Source organism: Alternaria ventricosa, assembly GCF_023758065.1.
Source record: "Alternaria ventricosa strain BMP 2768 chromosome Unknown scaffold_19, whole genome shotgun sequence".
NCBI lineage: Eukaryota > Fungi > Ascomycota > Dothideomycetes > Pleosporales > Pleosporaceae > Alternaria > Alternaria ventricosa.
In genome coordinates, this window is record NW_026055699.1 from 1 (window position 1) to 18,771 (window position 18,771).

Here is an 18,771-nt window from a genome sequence, read left to right on the forward strand (position 1 = left end):
GTGTGTGTGTGTGTGTGTGTGTGTGTGTGTGTGTGTGTCTAGAGGTGGACAACGGACCGATGCGGTGAGATTAGCTGACTTGTCGCCATGGCATGGCGGACCGATTCTCGTGCAAATGGGGAAACCTGCTCGAAGAAGACACAATATACCTGATGTATTGTTGGAGAAACGAATATCCTCATGCCCATGCATCGCTATGCTACAGTCCCAAAGAAAGACAATCCTGAACGCCAACACAATATGCCGCCACCTATCTTGTATCCAAATTCTCAATCTGCCCTATACACCCTCCCTATAAATCTTGCAAATGTCTTGCCCTAAGCAACACCACCAGCCCCTCCTCCCGCACCCCCAGCACTCCCTCCCACATCGCTTGTAGCACCTCCTTTCCCCGCTTTCCTCCGCATGCTCTTGCTACGGTGTGAATAGTAGTTGCTCGGTTCCTTCATCTGCTCCTTGTCGAGGCGCTCCTGGCTGGGTTGCAGTTTGCCGTCTGTGGCGCGTTCCTTGACTTTGCTGACTTTGGAGCCCATTGTGGGTGTTGTGTCGGGAGCGTTGGGGTTGATGAAGGGTTGGGGTGGAGGTACGGGTAGGTAGGGGAGGAAGGGGTAGGTTGGCGTTGGTGTTGAGGTGTTGGTGGGTGTGGTTTGCGCGTGTGGTGGAGAGGTGGTAGACGTAGAGGTAGAAGTATGGGTTTGGTCAGATAGGATGATTACACTGGTGTCTTGTCAGCTCAATTCTAGCAGCAGGTCGCGTGTGCGCATTCGCGCAGGGCTGCCTTCTCAATCTACTTACGGCGGCGCAGGATGAGGTTCCGGTTCCGGTTTACTTGGAGGTCTCGATGTCGCGTCGGTGAGTTGAGATTCTTGTCGTGAGAGTTCAGGTCTAGAAATAAGGAGAAAGTTAGGAATTGGACCGACAAAAGATACGAGATGGTTGCACAAACTACCTAGGTAAGATTGGGCATACGTACGACAGGGATGACGTAGGTGGGCGCGGCTGGAATGGCGGATCGGCAGGGTCTGGTACCTGGAAGTGGGGCGCAGGTGCTTTACCGGATCGGGCGAGGATGATGATTCTGGGTTGGAAATGGTTAATGGGGGTGGTATTGGTTTGGTGATAGTCGTCTAATGATGGTTGAGTTTGAGATGGAAGGGCTGGGAACTTACGGTGGTGCAGCTGGCGGTTCTGGGTCGTTTCCACCGTCCTTCATCTCTCCAGAAGTTGAGTATGGCCCTCGGTGTGACATCTGACTTGAGTACTGAGACTGTAGTATGAAGTTCCAGGTAACTCTGTATACTTCGAGTAAAAGCTTGTGTGCTTCTATGACAGAGACTGCGTGTATAACGGCAATGGAAGACTGCCCGATGTTGTTGATAGTACGAGATTGGGCTTGAAGGGAAGTCATAGCAAGAGCTGGCGAGAAGGAGATATCCATAGTATCCATTGAGTTGATGGCCCTAACCGTGCCCCATCCCGACTCTTATATATGATATGAGGCCTCTCATCTCAGCACGAGCATGAGCGCATTTCCAACGATCTCCCACCGACTCACAGCCTGAGTCATGGCTGTCGCAGCACTCTACTCTTTCGATTTGGCCCCATGATCCCATCTAGTTCTCATCTAACGAGTAGGAATGGTCGTTTCCACGTTGAAGAACGCGCTAGAGCAACGTTGAAAGCTCGGCCAGAACGTGTAGGGTCGGATATAGGGCTAAGTTTGGTAGCCGTGACCCGCTTGACAGCCTGTATAGGAAGATCCATTGGATCGACCCGGTTTTAGTCAGAGGGAAGCCTGAGGAGGCTCAAGTTAAGCTTTCTGGCATGTGTCTCAGAGGTGACCCGTTTCGGTGTCTAAGTGCGAGGCAGTTCGGTCAACCGAGTCGGCGACTCGGAAGACTGAATTAGGTGCATCAGGCGAGCCATTGCCTTTAGTCGGGTATAGATTCATTCTTCCCCTTCAACCAAGCGGATCGCGTCGCGGGCGATGCTGTAGTGATGTGGCTGTGCGTGGGATATGGGCATCGTGTAATTTAGCTAGGGCGGTTAGAACTTCCGTTCGTGGGAGGCCTGGTAGGCCGAGCAGGAGGCTTACTCTGGATCGCCACCATGGCGGTGTTGTGCATGATAAGGCCCTCAATCATCTGTGATGAAGAGGGAGAGAGAAAGAGGAAATTGCGACATTAGTGACGGGATTAGGGACGTGGAGATGTTTGGCCGTTCGCGCATGGCGCATGGTGCCCCGCTTCAGCCCTGGAGGTCCACAACACCGGGCTGGTTCCTGGCCGTGGCCGCCACGGCCGCCCACTCAATTCCCGCCGCTACTCTGCAAACCCACCAACAACTGCATCATCATCCTCATTCTCAGCACACTCGTGACTCTAGCTCTCTCATCATCTCTCTTGACTAATCGCCTTTGTGCCGCGACGTTCAATGCCGCGCTCTTCCTATTGCTCACACGTCTCTGCCACGGCGGGTTCCGACATCCATCTCTCTGGGAACACCAACGCCCAGATCGACCACAGTGCCAGGGATCATGGGCTTATCTCAGCCATAAATAGAGAGCTTCGCGACACTCTAGGATTGGTCTCAGGACCAGACTTGTGACTCGTATCACAATCATGTCTGCCTCGCCCTAAGGTGAACGGTCGTTGGGGGCCAATGGCAGTGCACGCGGAGCCGAGTTCCAGGACCACCACCAAGCCTTGAGCAGCCTCGTCTGTATTACTGCTTATATAATGCACGGCGAACCGACTGTGACGTCTTTGACTGGTTAGGAACCCAGCAGGTAAATTATTCCCAAAGATTCCAGACCATTGACATGAGGGCCGACCGAGCCCTGCTCCGACCGGTCAGGTCGTCTTACACATTGGCACACCATGTCTACCGCGCATGCATTTCCTGTCACGGGAGCGTCACACCCTTCGCGCTTATATATCAGCTCTGACAGCTTGAGCGCAATATGTAAGTATGGCGGACGTAGAAAAACGTCCGTACGAGCTTGCACAGCAGTATGCGAAAACGTTACCAATACAAAGGCAACTATGACTCCAAACTCCAAGGAAGGCCGAAATTCCAAACACTAGTCCAATCTCAGTAGTCCATCAGGCCAAGAAGCTGACAGAAGCACTATCAAGGCGATGTAGACGCGCCGCGTCCGATGATCCATTCTTGTCTCTCGAAATCATCCGAAAGAAACGCCCCCACATCTCAACGCCAAAAGCTAATCGGCCCACCACTCCTCAATCATCACACCTATCCCCCTCAATCCAGTACCCTACGCACAAAGCGGAACCCCAGCATTACAAGTACACCCCGACGGACAATTAAACCCGGGCACCGTAGTTTCCGGCTGCGGCGGCTTCGGCTGTGAGGGCGGCTCAGGACCCGACCCATCAGGTCTATAATTCTTCTTGAGCGCCTCTACAATTAAATCGCCCATCTCTTTATGCCCATCCTGCGTGGGATGCAATGTCCTGGCGATACGCCCATCTTTACTCCCACTCCCTCCATCTAGAGGCTGCGGCTCAACCTTCCATTCCATCCATAGACCAGGGTTCGCGGGGTCACGGAAGGTAAGGATAGTGTATTGATCCTGCTGCACGGCTTCGCCCTCGGGATACCCACGTAGTTTCTGCACGATATCCTCAGGTGGGCCAGGGACGCCGGGGTCGTCGCTGGACTCGTACGTGGCGGCTTGGTCCCCGTCGTGAATGGTGACGGCGAGTCGGGCGGGGTTGTTCCATATGTGCACTTTGGACCCGTAGTTGAACTGCGACCACCAGCTGTGGCCTGGTTCGCAGAAGCGGTGGCCTTCGAGAGCGGGGTTGATGTCGATGTATTGGATTTTCGGGTCGTTGTATTGTTCTACCGAGGAGCGGATGGCGAGGTTCACGGCGTCGACCTGGAGGGCGTGGAGTTAGTGGGTTATGGAGAGAGTTGGGGGTGAATGTGAATAGAACTTACTAGATCATTGAAGTCTTGTCGCATCTCCTTTTTGACCGTCTGTGTCTCGTTTTGCCTTTGGTACTGTACGCCGAAGTCCCAGTCATTGCACGCGTCGCCCAACGCGAAGAAGCGCGCATATCCCAGCATGAAGAGTGTCGCATTGTTTCCTCCGACAGCTGGATGGTACCTCCAGGTCTCGATAGTATCCAAGACAGCCTGCTTAAGACCTCCTCCAACTCTTCCTCGTACTAGCTTGATCTCTTTCCTACACAATCCCGTCGGGTTATCAGCATGGTCATCTTCGTATTTCGTGCCATAGTCTTTCTTCCTGTCGGAATGGAAGAGGCAGCTGTCGGCCATGGGGTAGAAATCGACATTGTTCCCGCCGGCTTCGAGCATGGTCATTTTCGGTCGTGTCAACTTGTCCATTTGGTCGTGGATGTTCTGTCCCAGATGGGCGCCAGAGCAGGCTCTGAACTCGAACAGGGAACCTTGATCTGGGTTTGGTGTCCAGTCTTTGTATCTGTCGTTGACGACGGTCGACCAGGCGTACTTGTAACGCATGCATCCATCTTCGTTTCCGTCGTATGCAGTGGCGTCGCTCCATTGAACCCCGCTCTGTTTTGTGTCAGTCGACAAATATCCTTCGAGTGGTGGGGTTATTTACTCCCCAAGAATCCCCGATGGCGGAAAAGATGAACTCATTGTCCCTGGTGGTCAGGGTTGGGTTAAGAACCACGCCTTTGGGGTAACCCCACACTGTCTGTGCCAAAAGTATTGGCCCAAGAGCGAGAGCATTCCGATACGCAAACATATTGTTACGTTTGTTCGAAGTCTTTTGGGTCAGATACTTGTGCAGAAGAGAAGACGAGATGAAGGACTGGTTGAGTATCTTCACTATCCGCTCTCTACGATCTTCTTATACCTTTCACCCCAGAGATGTCCTCAAGGGCCTACTGTCAGCAGTGAGCTTGTACGAGACCGTCTGAGCGGACTTCTGATCTTCAAACCCATCTTCATGAAACGCTTCGGCGGCACGGGGCTTACATCAGACATCCTCCCTCCGGTTCTGTATACACACCATATGTATCTTCCACCAGGCGTACTTTTTGCGGTCTAAAAATGTTGTTTGCGAAAGCTTCAATGCTCGGTTTAGTCACTTTTACCATTGCACAAGTCGTGATGGCCCTTATTCCTACGATTTATCAGGTGTACCAACTTCCAAGTAGACGAGCGCTTGATCCGATTCGACGTGGTAGAGGCCAAGCTCAAAGTTCGCCCGAATACCGAAGTTGACAATTCGCACGCATGTTTTCAGTATGGGGCCAATAACGCCCGGCGCTTGGGTGAAGTCCACCTTGAAACTGGGGGTCAGAATAGCCTGGCTTGGTAGTCAGAGACGTAAGCAGCAGGGCAGAAGAGCGACGGGGCGGAAGCAAAGGTCAATGGAACTGATTCAACGATGAGGCTGATATTTGATCCTGCGCGAGGCTGTGAGCATGCACTAAAATATCTATTGAGTAGGCCTGATCTCAGCCCGAAACTTTGATGTCAGTCTTGCCGATCAAGGTGGATGCCCAGAGGTCAGCCGGTTTAATAGCACATTATTTCTGGCCTCATGAGACAAGTATGGCCGTTCGTTTGACTCACTCGTACACGTTGATCAACAGGAATAACCCATAACTGACAAATTGATACATCGTCATGCGCACCCGCAGCTACAGCAGCAAGGTCGCAATGTACCAACGACAACCAGACTGATCACTCAATCATCCGTATCCCAAATACCCAGTGTGACATCCATCATCCCCCTCAACCCAACAACCGCTTCCATGCGACTTGCTGCTCCTCTCCCTCTAACAGCCTTAACGAACCCATCACCCTCCTCTACCTCATCCAGCGCACTCGCATTGAACTTGATCTCGCCGTCTTTCGCAATCGCATCCATGATTCCAAACCAACTGAACGGGTACCGCAGGTACAAATCACCAGTGCCGACGTAGTGCGAACTCTTCGTACTGAGAAGGGGATCGTACATCTCATCCAAGAGCTCTCGGCCTGTATTAAATAGATATAAAACCGTGTTACCATACAGTGAAGTCGTAGAAATCGTGCTTTCGTCGTCGGGGCTTACGGCAGCAAATGGTCGTAGATACGCGTTTATATTGCCGCTGATGCTCACGAGATTGGTGAACGAACCATGCGGGATCTCCGCGACTATATTGCCGTAAGCCGAGTGGATATTCGTGCGATGTGTAAAAGGCTGCTGTGGCCAATATTCCCAGAGCGCAGCGACGTTGATGTCTCCGCTGACTGTGTATACCGAGATGAGTTCTGGTCGCATCGGTTTTCTCGTGAACGTATACCGCGGTACCAGCATCAAGATGATCTGCCCGCTTTCGCTGTGCACCTTCATTGTGCCTTCACAGCCGTACCAGCCCCACATGACTCCTGTTATTGAGCTGGAATCAATGTTGTGTGGATGCAACGGGTCCTCGCCTTTGCCGCCTTCGTATGTGTACTCGCCGTGCGAAGTATGTGTGATGAGGCTGTTGATCTGCCAGGCCCAGTCGTGGATCCACAGATCGAATGTCTCGGATTTGATCTCAAGGATATCCAATATGCGCACGGGTGATTCTGGACGGAGGTATATCATAACTTTGATTTCTGTACAAACGTCTTCATCATGATCGGAGGGAAGGTAGTCCAGGCTGAGGCCCGTTGCAGTTTGGTTGTAAACAACATTCTTGTAGTCTGCAATAGAGCTGGAATTAATTTCGAGCCGGACTTGGATATCTGAGGTCTGTTCGACTTCGCCTTTCTGGACGTGAATTATACCAGAGAGACGACCGCCAATTGTGGAATTGGATGAGTCGAATAGACGCCAATGAGTTTCAGCCTCGTCGCTGTCTGAGATGTTGAAGTCGAACGTGCGCGCTTCAGAAGAGAAGATCGATTCACATCTGGCGTAGTTGATGATGGCCGGTTTGTTGTCATATACAGATCCATCCGGCGTCTTCATAGGGTGGAGAGGACACGCGTGCCAATACAGCATTACTATTGCGATTACGAGGAGGAATAGCTGTGGTACCCTCCAGAGTGGACGCTGCCGATATGAGGGACCTGATTCCTCTCCGGGGAGCTGCATACTAATTAGCGTTGATAAAGCGAACGTGTAGACACTGGCCATCCGTACCTCACGCCCGCTAGAACCCGCCTTCATTGCCATCTCTGTCATGGTCGCGTTCTGCTGTGAGTTCTTTGGATGGAGGCAGTGGAGGAAGAAACGGAATCAAATGAAGAGACCCGTAAACGGCAAGCACAACCAGGAAGGCAGCAGCCGCGATGCCATGCTGACTGTGAAGACGCCCGGTGCCGCACGCGGTTTCAGAACTCTGCGACGCGCCACAACCCAGACTCCGACACGAGGCGGACTGCACGCTTCTGATGAGCACTCTAAATAGCTCATCTTTATATTTGAAAGAGAAGTCTGCGCCCGAGACGCGCATTGTGATCATGTACGAGCGGCATCCTTCGCGCTTCAGTTCCGCCCCCACACGCTAGCCCTCAGTAACAAGGCGAACAAATGACGTCACAACAACACGATGTACATCACGATCTAACTCGAATAAAAGTTCATGAATGCTTCATCTTGAAGACTTTCTCCTTAGTGAGGTTCTACCTAATCGTGCTATTAGGTCAGAAAATTGCCAGCACTCGGCTGCCCACAGGCTTGCTCCAAAACACAGATGCCAACCCCGACGCCGACGCCAGAGAAATATGCACCAAAGCTCATGAGAGTCCGTCAATCGTCTCCTCGCTCACCCTATCGAGCTCTTCACCATTCCGGACGAGGTCGCGGCAACATGAGGTAGCCTTGACCATCGTGAGTGAGTGGGCAAGGGACGAGGGGGCAGTTGCCGTTCTTGTACTTCAATGAGCACATGAAGCGCAGGCACTCTGTGTTGTTCTCCTTGCAGGGGCGACACTTGGTACCGCTGTCACATCGTCGGTCCAAGGCGTAACACTCCGTGCATGAGACGACGGTCTCGGGAAGCTTGACATTGGCGCGCGGCGGGACGACATGGATGGCACCACGAAGACGCTCACCGTTCTTGCTGAGATCCATGATACGGGCGTCCTTGCTCCTGAGTTCGTCCTTGGCTTCCTTGAGCTGGATACGCTGGCGATCGGAAAGAGTGGTCATTTCACGAAGCTTGCCCTTGATGTCCTCGATGGCGCCGCGGTTTCCATGTTGCTCTTGCGCCTCGGTCAGCTCGAACCTCCGGATGACAAGCTCTTGTCGTAGAACAGTTATGGTCTGCTCGCGTGCAGTCGCAGCGTCAGAAAAGGCCTGATTTTGTGAGCGGTGATAGTCGATGATTCGCTGACGGTCGACTGCCTCCTGACGCAAGTTCTCGATAGCATCCTTCTCCTCTTCGATGGCTGCCTCGGCTTCCTCGATCTCGCGGTTGCGAACTTTAAGGGTCTGCCTGAGCGCTGCCAACTCGGCATCTCTGGCGGCCAACTTGATGTCTATAGCGGCCAACTCGGCATCCTTAGCAGCAATCTTGGCCCCATGTACATTGTCCTTGTCGCCTAGCATGTGTTAGCTCAGGCCTTCTTGATACAGTATGATGTTCGAACTTACTTCCGGGGTTTGCCTTGTTGATCAATGCATTGCGAGCACCTAGCTGTTGATTCTTCTTCTTGATCTTAGCAACATTTCCTTCGATCTCAACTTCCTTCCTTACCAGCTGAGCGTTCTTGGTCTTGATCTCAGCGTCCTGCTTCTTGATCTCAGCGTCCTGCTTCTTTATCTCAAGGTCCTGCTTCTTCATCTCAGCGTCCTGCTTCTTCATCTCGAGGTCCTGCTTCTTGATCATAGCGTCCCTCTCAGAGAGAGCGCGAGACATCGCGGCATTCTGGTTCTCGGTGGACTCGATCTGGTATCCGACAAGGCCTAGCTTCGTGGTGAGCTCAGTGTTCTCGTGCTTGAGCCTGGCAAAGGCTTCCTCAGTGGCTGCCAACTTCCTCTTCAGCTCTTGGGTCGCATGACCGCAGACCTGCCGATTCGTTCGTGCAGCCGCCGTTTGGCCGGGTCTAAAACCATGGACGGGATGCTCACCATGAACGGTTGTTGGGGTCGGGGGTGTATCAGGGCCAGTAGGCACGGATGTTTCGAGGTCAGGGACGGGTGGCGACGAGGAGCGGCGATCAGAACGGTGATCGGACTCGCTGTCGACGGTCTTGTCGTAGTCATTGATAGTATCAATCATACTCTTGAATTCCATTCTGTTCTCAGGGATGTACTCGGGGATCGGCTGATCTGACCTAAGGGCAGAGGTCAAGGGCTCTTGCTGCTCTTGTAGGAAGGACGCCACAGACTCCGGGGCCCTGTACGGCTGAGCCAACGGGGAGAACATCTCCGAACTTGAAGAGAGACGTGTAACAAAGCGAGGGACTAGATGTGGTCAGTCAGTCATGCAGTAACGTAAATATGGATCTGGTCACTCACCACTGGCTGAGCTCGGCAGTGACACCGGTCGCGGAGCTGGCGAAGGGACTGGTGTAGAAGACTGCCTCTGTCTCATGAGAATATCGAGACCGGCGAAGTGGTTGCGTGGAGGCGACCTTGGGCGGTTCTCCGAGAGAGACATGCGGCCGACGAGACCGTTGGTACGGTGAATGCCGTCGATGCCAGTGGTGTTCTGAGAGGAGGTGCCCTCGTCACTGAGGTCGATGAGGTCGCCCGACATGTTGCCAGTGGTCGGTGATGCTGGTTGGAAATGAGAATAGATGGGGAAAGACAGAAGAGCTGTCGGTTGTTGTGGGGGATTTTGTTTTGATTGTGGGGAGGTGAGGTGAGAGACAGCAGTCACAACAACGCCAAGCCAGAGACGAGCGCAACAGGCAGTCACCGTGACTTACACAACACGTTGCCAGGCACGTGCGCAAGATAGGAAACTGAGCTCGAAAAACGGAAACAATGGAAGAGCATGAGAGGAGACTGGAGATCCCTACATGAAGTGACTCAGGAGTTTTACGACTACCATGCGAAATGAATGGCCTTTGATAGCCACGTAGATGTATGCAAACTTACCCCTAGGTCAGACGCTATTGCTATGCTACAGATGTCACAGGCGGGTAGCGAAGCATACGCCTTTGTGCCAGGGCTTCGTGTATTGAACCAAGAAGAAGGTATGCGTGTCTGATAAGCTCTGTCCGGCCTAAAAGTGTGCAGGAGGCGATGACATCATTCTCATTCTGGGTTGAAATGGTCGGCAGATGCCCACCGGACAACGACAAGTGACAGTGCGTGAGGATACTTCACGTTAATGTGGTCTCGAGGTGCATACGCGATAAGAAGAGCTCTTTGCCCAGACGCACGCCTACAATTCTACCAGACCATCTCTTGTCAAATCGGCTCTTGCGTCGTTCTTGACCTCATCTCAGCGCACATCCAGTGATGAAAGGAACAGAAAGAACGGGTGAAAAGGACTTGCTATACTTGACATGTGCAATAGGAGGACCAAGAGCGCCATCAATCTCTTGCTGCATGATTCGGTCGCTACGCCGACGTCTCCAAGCAGACTGCGCTCTGAGCGGTGAAAAGGTCTTGATCATCGGCCGAAACACTTGAGCTCCCAGACCCGCAGAGGCGGATAGACAACTGCAGCCCATGCGAAACCGACATAGTTGCCCATCTAATCACATTAGCTTTGTATAGCTCTGACTTCTCACGTGCACATACATCAGCTCCGTAAGTACCAACTTGCTTAGCAATTGGCCCAATGTACCAGACCTGGGCCATACACATGATGGCACCAATCCAGCCGATCACAAACGACGTGAAGGCAGCGATACCCAACGGAAGCTTCTTCTTCTGGTTCCAGACTTGCCAGTTGAAGCCAGTCTTGCGTCGGAAGATCAAATGCTCTTCAAGTGTAATGGCGATCCAGACGGAGACCCAATAGCCCATGAGAGCAAGGAAGTTGGTGAAGATCTCGGCGAGATGGGCACGACCTGCCAAGGCACAGACTGTGTAAATGACTACCCCAACAGTGTTCCAGATGACCCTCGGTACGACACTTGCGTAGCGCCCTAGGATCTGGGCATCGATGCCGGAAGAATAGGTAGGGACGATGAGATTAGCGACAAGACCCAAAGCTACCACCACGCCGCAGAACGAGCCGAAAGCGCCTAGCGGTTTGTATGCTTCGACTATCAGAGCGCCTTGGGATACGCCGTATGCTGCTGCCCAGTCCGTGTTGGTAAGCATACCACATGCCAGGCCAATTCCCAAGACGAAGGCGAACGTGAAGCTACACATCAGACCGAGCATGGTCATGCCGAAGATCTTGAACGAAGATGCGTGTTCTGGATAGTAGACGAAATAGTCTGCTGCTCCTCCGCCGTACGTGATGGCCGCAGCGAGTGTCAGGCCGAAGAAGCTGATGCGATTCCCGATTATGGTATCTGTATCTTCGTCGCCGTGAGACTCGGAGGAGATGTTGAACTGCGGACCGGCGACGCCAGCTAGAATGCATAACACAATGAGTTGCGGTAGCCAAGCCCATCGCTCGTAGTAGTGGAAGATCTGGTAACCAAAGGTTGTGATGGCCCATGCGATGATCGCTACGATGATGATGCCGACCACGACGGACATGGAGTTGCCTGAGACAGCTGAGAGGATCTGCCCAGCGACTACGCAGTCGATCATACCGTAGCCGAGCAAAACGATGATATTGAGCAGGACGACGACCTTGGACGGCCACCAGCCCGTGATGTATCGTGAGAAGATCATAGTCCGATTGCCGCTCTTCGGACCAAAGGTTGCGATGTATGCGACGACAAGGCAGCCAACGAATGCGCCGAAGACGGCCAGCATGCACGAATCGAGGAAACCGAGGGCGAAGACGGCAGGACCGAGCATGCCCAGGGTAATGTTGTTCGCCGCGAGGTTGACGCTGAACCACATGATGGCCACCTGAGAGTATCCAAGCAGGCGCAAGTCCTGCCGCTCTTCCGGCTCGACGCGTTCAATGCCGCGAGCCTCGAGGTTGTATGCGACAAGCTGCCTCTCAAACGCCTTCCACATCTCCTGCCATCTGCTCTGGTGTCTCGCCCCTTCATTCTCGGTATCGCGTGCGCTGACAGGTAGTCCGTTTTCGTGTCTCGCGTTCGGGGCGAATATCGACTTCTTTTCATCGGGCGGGTTCGTGACGGTGTCCATGACGGCGACCTAAAGCCATTAGTAGCAGCCTCGCGGCGAGGGAGCAAAGCATGAGTCCTTTCGCAGGCTTTAACCTGATCAAGTTCAGACCGTATATCTCAGATCGCTGCCAGCAAAGATGCTGGCGAGCGAACACCGGTCTCATGCGTTCTGCTATCTGACGTTACCTTGATCGGGCATTCTGCTACTCGGCTGCATCCTGGCTGTGTTGCCGTACTTTTGAAGAGACAATGACGCGATAGTAGGGATGCGAAGCAAAGATCAGGAGAGAGATTGAATGTCAATGGAAGCTGCGAGAATTGGTAGTGACATTGGAAGCGAAAGGCGACGAGCGAAGGATGACATGACCGAAAACCCCGCTATCGTGCCGTCCCGAAAACCTTGCGCCTTTCCCGTGTCTTGGACTGCTCGCGTAATGGGATGCGTTCAAACTCTTCAACAAATTTCGGTTAGACTTGACTTTTCGCGCGCACGCCCGTGGACGCGTCGAAATCACGCGATGGTTGTGGAGGTGTAGGAGCAGACGTCTGTGGTCATAGCTTCCCTGTGTTCACGCGGCGGAACTGCGGGTCAGCCTCGCCCAGCTAACATCGACGCTTCAGTTCCATGACAGCATCATCTCGCGTTCAACGACATTTTCAAACGAAAATAACGGCAAGAGCACTACGGTCACGCCGATGAGCACATGCCATCTACGGCGACGTCACTTTGCGCATAGAGCAAGTACACGCGGCGCTCTTATCATCTTCGGCGCCCGCCAGTAACCCCCGGTCTACATCGGCCTCCGTACTACCTTCCACACCATGCTCTTTCGATCAAGCTGCATATCTATCCTGACTATTTTTCAACTTAGCCGTCACTCCACTGCTACTTTACCAGCAGGTTTCCATAAGGTTGTATCCATATTAGGCAGGTCTAAGATCTGCGTTGCGACACATGAACACCGGGTCACGAACCCATGAACCCATGCTTATCTGTGATAGGTAAGATGCGACTAACCGCTATTACTGTACCTCGACTACTACCGCCATTCCCGGCCATTGCCGTGGGACTAATGCGGGGGAAAGAACGTAGGCGAAACTAAAGTGGACGATACTTCAGATATGCATTCAAGCATGCATTCCTAGGTCAAGCTTTAAGTATCTGTCGATGTGCATCAGACTGCAGTAAGCTTTGCATTCTTCGCAACTATCTCTCGACGTGTATTCATCATGAGGTTGGCGAATACATTGTTGTTGACCACTGGTCTTGTACCACTGACCTTCGCTGCGCCGGCAATCCATGGACGGGCCAACAACAGCACATGTAGCAAGACTACTGTCGCAATCATGTGAGTTTAATCTTCAAAAACGCAGGGTCGAGGTTGACTGACTATTTGTAGCGGTGGCGGAGTTGCCGGTATCACAGCAGCTGTAAGTCTACATTGAGATTCTTTTCAAGATGTGTGGAACGAGGCAATTCATCTGATCCAATACATTCCGGAGGCTCAATGATTACATTTCATCCAGCTACTAATGGATTGTAGCAAGCGCTTGCCAATCAATCAGTTACCGACTTCCTGATTCTCGAGTACCAAGATCACATCGGTGGCCGCATGCGAAACACAAAGTTCGGTTCCGACTCCAACGGCGACCCTTATACCGTCGAGCTAGGCGCCAACTGGATCTCAGGTCTTGGTGAGGATACCGTAGACGGTCCAGAGAACCCCGTCTGGACTTTCTCAAAACAAGTCAACCTCTCCAGCCCAAATTCCGACTCCTTCTCCGTCAGGACCTACAATGAGACGGGCGCTGTCGACTTTACGAATCTACTGGACGAATTTGAAGACTACTGGAGTGTCTTCGAGCAAAGTGCTGGAACGCTACTCTCCGAGAACTTGCAAGACAGGAGCTTCCGTGCAGGTCTGTGGCAAAGCGGGTGGAGACCAAAGGGCGATCCGGCGCGCAAGGCTGTGGAGTACTATCTTTGGGATTGGGAAACGGCTCAGGTAAGGTCCTGAGACCAGACTATAGTGAGATATACTGATGGCTTCGCTTCAGACACCAGAAGAATCGAGCTTCGTTTACGGCATCACAGGATACAATTTGACTTACTATGGCTTCTCCGAGGTCAGCAACTGTACGTACTTCCTTGTAAGAGTATAAGCAAGGTACTCATACACATCCTTATAGTCTGCACCGATCAACGCGGCTTCAACACCTGGCTCAAGCACCAAGCCTCAGCCTTCCTCAAACCCGCCGACCCCCGCCTCCTCCTCAACACCATCGTAACAAACATCACCTACTCCGACACTGGCGTCCACATTCTCACTTCAGACGGCTCCTGCATCGAAGCCGACTACGCCATCTCCACCGTCTCCCTCGGCGTCCTCCAAAACGATGCCATAACCTTCTCGCCCACCCTCCCCGACTGGAAGCAATCCGCCATCGCTACCTTCTCCTTCGGCACCTACACAAAACTCTTCTTCCAATTCAACGAAACCTTCTGGCCAACCGATAAGCAATTCTTCCTCTACGCTGACCCCACGACGCGTGGGTACTACACCGTCTGGCAGAGTCTATCGACGGAAGGGTTTTTGCCCGGTTCCAACATCCTCTTCGCCACGCTTGTAGACGAACAGTCGTACCGTGTGGAAGCGCAAGACGATGAAACTACGAAAGCGGAGGGTATGGCTGTTCTCCGCAAAATGTTTCCCAACATCACGGTCCCTGAACCCATCGCGTTTACCTACCCGCGCTGGTCCCAAACACCCTGGTCCTACGGTTCCTACTCCAACTGGCCTGCCGGAACGACACTCGAAATGCACCAGAACCTTCGCGCGAATGTGGGTAGATTGTACTTTGCGGGCGAGGCGATGAGTGCGGAGTACTTTGGTTTCCTGCACGGTGCGTGGTTCGAGGGGCAGGAGGTTGGTGAGCGCATTGCGGGTAGGATTACGACGGAGTGTGTTAATACGGAGAGTGGGTGTGGGGATCATAATCGGTATGAGGTGCTGCGTGGGACGACGGAGTTGTGGGAGGTTAATGCGTTTAATGGGATGGGGACGAGTCCGTTTTTTGTGGCGGATACTGGGGAGGCGGAGTAGGAGGTTGTGAATTGTGAGCACGTCTGAATGTCGATGTGGAAATTGGACAAAGCCTGTAACTCAGGAAGATGGTATTTTTACGGCATCCTTCTCTTGCTCTTTTGACGCCATTTGGTCTCCACCCCCCTCCTTCATCTCGACACCCACCCAGATAGGCACATGATCACTCGTCCCCATCTCCTCCTCACTATCCATAATCCCAGCCGCCCGAACCCACCCCTTCTCCCACATCTTCCTCCCCGCAACAAAGAAATCCACCCGATCACAGCTACTCCCCCACTTCCTTCCTCTAGAATGATACGTATACCGCCTCTCATCCGGAAACATCTCCCTCCACACATCAACACCATCAAACGGCTCCTTCGCCTTCCCACCCCCTCCAAGCAGCTTATCGTGGAAATCTGCGCGGTTGACAACATGTGCCTGTGGGAAGATGCGTAGTTTGGGATACCCGTCTCGCTCGTCAGGCGCGACGTTCATATCGCCTGCGAGTAATACATCCCACCCTTGCTTCTCCAACTCCCTACACTCCCTCGCTAAAAGCTTATGAAACGCGCGTTTTCGATCATGTCTCGTTCCTTTAAACGCACCGGTCTGCGGGTCTCGATACGCATTTTCCGTTCCGTTGACGGCGTAGATGTTGAAGATGGCGAGTTTGGCGGTGCTGGTTTTCGCTCGGAGTTCTACGATGGAGATGCGGCCTTCGGCGTCCCAGTCTACGGTGCGTAGGGCGATTTTGTAGCGGATGTAGAGGTCGCGACGAATGAGGCTGCATACGCCGTAGATTTTGCCGCTGCGTTTGGGGCCGCGGGCGTTGTGGAGGTCGGTGGGGAGGGTGAAGTGTGTTTCGTATTGTGGGCGCTTCAAGTGGGATATTGGTTCTTCTTCTGGAAGATATGATTTTATTGCCTTTCTGACTGCGTCTTGCGTTTTTTCATCTGTGTGGGCGATCTTGACTTCTTGGAGGAACAGGATAGACGGCCATTGGTGTTTGTGTAGGAAACCTCTTAGGGAGGCTGCTGGTCCGGCGTTCTTTGCATCGTCCCGAAGTGCCGTTCTGGATTTGGGAATGAAGAATTCCGTGATTGGCTTCTGTAGGAACGGAGCAATGCCATCGATGTTCCAAGAGAAGATGCGTAATGTGTTTGAGTCGAGAGGTGGAAGGGGCGTTGGAGATGCGGGCGTGCTTGGAGGCGCCGTTTGCCCGGGAGACGCTGCTATGTTTGTCGCGACCCTGCGTCGTTTCGAGGGAGGTGAACTGATATCTCGATTCATGGTACTATAATGGCGGCATGCCGTGACTTTTTGTGATATATGTGACACCTGCAGTTGTAAGATGCGCGCACGACCAAGTGACGTCATCATCACTTTCTGCACCGAAGCAATGCCCTAGACTGGTCGCAACCCCAGCCACCAAGATCCTCGTAATTTTGGTATATGTCGTATTGCTGTTTGCAGCATACAATCGCGCATGCACGTGGGCGGGGCGCGACGCGTCTTCCCACTAGAATTGATTGGGCAGTGATCAGCCACATCATTCACTACCCCACCACTACCAACACTTGACAACCACGCTACAGACCTCAGCCACAGCCACCTAGAATCCTTCTTCCAACACCACAATTGCATACCTACTCCGTTCTTCTATCTAACTTCACCATGTCCTACCGCCGCAAGAAGTCCCTCCTCATCGGCATCAACTATGTCGGCAGCAGCCACGAACTACGCGGCTGCCACTCAGACGTAGACAACATGGCAGAATTCCTCTCCTACCGCGGCTACACCAACTCACACAAAGACCGAGTCATCCTAACCGACCGACCAGAAGTACCCTACGACTCACCCTACTACCCTACCGGCCACAACCTACTCGCAGCCATGGACTGGCTCGTCTCAGAACCGGGTTGCACCTTATTCCTCCACTACTCCGGACATGGCGGCCAGATTGCAGATGTAGACGGAAACAGGACGACGGGAATGGATGCGTCGATTGTTCCCGTGGATTTCGAACAGCGCGGCCAGATTTCCAGTACCATCTTACATGAACATCTCGTTACGTATATGGCGCGGGATTGCACGTTGTTTGTCATAATGGACTGTTGTCATTCCGGTAGCGCGCTCGAGCTACCGTATGTCTACCGCTCCGATAGCGATGGCCAGATCAGTTTGATGGATAACTTGAAAGCTGGGCTTACGCTTGCTAATGAGGCGCGCGATATCATCTCTGGTGGTTTCTCGTATAGCAAAGTTGGGGAGGCGAGGGAGTTACTTGCGGGTGCGAGTACGTTTTTCAAGGGACTAAAGCATTTTGGGGAAGAAGAGGAGGAGGGGTTGGAAAGTGGAGAGTTTGCGGGGCAGTATGGGAGTGAACAGAAGATGGTGACGATGTTCAGTGGGTGTAGGGATGATCAGACGAGTGCGGATGCGCGGATTGAAGGGGAGCCGACAGGAGCTATGACGTGGGCGTTTTTGGAGATGATGAAGCAGGATCAGACCCCAACTTATGCTGAGGTGAGTGCTTGACGCATGTTTGGCGGATCTGAGTATCATTGTACTGACCGGAATACAGACACTCAAGTTCATCAGGAAGACCCTGGACGAGAGCAACTACAAGCAGATCCCACAGCTGAGTTCAGGATTGGATATTGATTTGGATGACATGCATCTGGTACTATGATCACAGGAAATCGTCATTCCTAGCAATTAGATATGCAGCATTCTACTCATTTATCATGAACAGAAACCGAGACTTTGTCTGACCTGGATGTCAAACTTAGCAATCGACGCAGCTTGAAATATGCATGTACCAACCCGTCTTAAACAACGAAGAGTCAGTTTGTCTAACCTCTAAGACCACACCCGCAACTCATGTCTCGAACCAGCAAACCCTCCATCCCTTTAACACTCGTCATCCCTATAAGCACCCCCTCTCACCACAATCCTCCTTCCAGCGGCCAACACCCCAACATTACCCCCCGCCCCACGCTCAAAATGACACCACCAATCGACCCCCTCCGCCACCGCATCTTCTCCGAAATAAACCTCCAACTAACGCACCCCTCGATCCCCAAACCCCTGCTGAACGAATGCTCAAAACACCTCGCTTTCCTCGTGCGGTACTACGCCAATGATCCTGACTGTAATCCGCTGAGGGTAAGCGTGCCGATTGTGGAGGTGCCTGTTGTATCTCTGCTCAATGTGGGTGTGGACGGGGAAGGGGAGGAGGAGGAGGAGGATGTAGAGATAGAGCCGGGATTGAAGATTGCGTTGGTAGTTTTCGAGGAGAAAAGACGGAAAAGCTCTGTGCAGATGAGGATGGAGGGATTGCGGAAGATGAAGATGGAGAGGTTGTATGGAGTGGGTAAGGTGTTGGGGGAGGAGGAGACTGAAGACGACGTGACACCAGCGGTGAAGACGAAGAGCGATGACAAGGCTGGTGGTCCCGTTAGCAAGATCGCCGGGATTCGACATTGTCCTGCTGCGTCGGCATCTCGTACTGGTA

The 18,771-nt window shown here is 52.8% G+C and overlaps 8 protein-coding genes across 8 annotated transcripts; 2 read left to right on the plus strand and 6 right to left on the minus strand.

Annotated features, from left to right (window-relative positions):
* Positions 1 to 368: 368 nt before the first annotated feature.
* On the minus strand, positions 369 to 533 carry J4E93_008929 (uncharacterized protein; the record flags this gene model as incomplete). The annotated part of the gene is made up of 1 exon (XM_049346826.1): positions 369 to 533. A coding segment is annotated over one exon (165 nt), but the record flags the coding sequence as incomplete, so codon positions are not given.
* A 2,793-nt stretch (positions 534 to 3,326) lies between these two features.
* On the minus strand, positions 3,327 to 4,762 carry J4E93_008930 (uncharacterized protein; the record flags this gene model as incomplete). The annotated part of the gene is made up of 4 exons (XM_049346827.1): positions 3,327 to 3,367; positions 3,505 to 3,904; positions 3,967 to 4,566; positions 4,685 to 4,762. The coding sequence occupies 4 exons, from the start codon at positions 4,760 to 4,762 to the stop codon at positions 3,327 to 3,329; spliced, it is 1,119 nt and encodes a 372-aa protein (XP_049195782.1).
* Positions 4,763 to 5,713: 951 nt separating this feature from the next.
* On the minus strand, positions 5,714 to 6,970 carry J4E93_008931 (uncharacterized protein; the record flags this gene model as incomplete). The annotated part of the gene is made up of 1 exon (XM_049346828.1): positions 5,714 to 6,970. The coding sequence occupies one exon, from the start codon at positions 6,968 to 6,970 to the stop codon at positions 5,714 to 5,716; it is 1,257 nt and encodes a 418-aa protein (XP_049195783.1).
* Positions 6,971 to 7,786: 816 nt separating this feature from the next.
* On the minus strand, positions 7,787 to 9,707 carry J4E93_008932 (uncharacterized protein; the record flags this gene model as incomplete). The annotated part of the gene is made up of 3 exons (XM_049346829.1): positions 7,787 to 8,547; positions 8,600 to 9,412; positions 9,467 to 9,707. 3 exons carry the CDS (start codon positions 9,705 to 9,707, stop codon positions 7,787 to 7,789), a joined length of 1,815 nt encoding a protein of 604 aa, XP_049195784.1.
* Positions 9,708 to 10,571: 864 nt separating this feature from the next.
* On the minus strand, positions 10,572 to 12,329 carry J4E93_008933 (uncharacterized protein; the record flags this gene model as incomplete). Its single annotated transcript, XM_049346830.1, has 3 exons — positions 10,572 to 10,655; positions 10,703 to 12,193; positions 12,321 to 12,329. The coding sequence occupies 3 exons, from the start codon at positions 12,327 to 12,329 to the stop codon at positions 10,572 to 10,574; spliced, it is 1,584 nt and encodes a 527-aa protein (XP_049195785.1).
* Positions 12,330 to 13,395: 1,066 nt separating this feature from the next.
* On the plus strand, positions 13,396 to 15,269 carry J4E93_008934 (uncharacterized protein; the record flags this gene model as incomplete). The annotated part of the gene is made up of 5 exons (XM_049346831.1): positions 13,396 to 13,514; positions 13,566 to 13,596; positions 13,710 to 14,171; positions 14,224 to 14,302; positions 14,356 to 15,269. 5 exons carry the CDS (start codon positions 13,396 to 13,398, stop codon positions 15,267 to 15,269), a joined length of 1,605 nt encoding a protein of 534 aa, XP_049195786.1.
* A 60-nt stretch (positions 15,270 to 15,329) lies between these two features.
* On the minus strand, positions 15,330 to 16,544 carry J4E93_008935 (uncharacterized protein; the record flags this gene model as incomplete). Its single annotated transcript, XM_049346832.1, has 1 exon — positions 15,330 to 16,544. The coding sequence occupies one exon, from the start codon at positions 16,542 to 16,544 to the stop codon at positions 15,330 to 15,332; it is 1,215 nt and encodes a 404-aa protein (XP_049195787.1).
* A 384-nt stretch (positions 16,545 to 16,928) lies between these two features.
* On the plus strand, positions 16,929 to 17,946 carry J4E93_008936 (uncharacterized protein; the record flags this gene model as incomplete). The annotated part of the gene is made up of 2 exons (XM_049346833.1): positions 16,929 to 17,780; positions 17,839 to 17,946. 2 exons carry the CDS (start codon positions 16,929 to 16,931, stop codon positions 17,944 to 17,946), a joined length of 960 nt encoding a protein of 319 aa, XP_049195788.1.
* Positions 17,947 to 18,771: the final 825 nt, after the last annotated feature.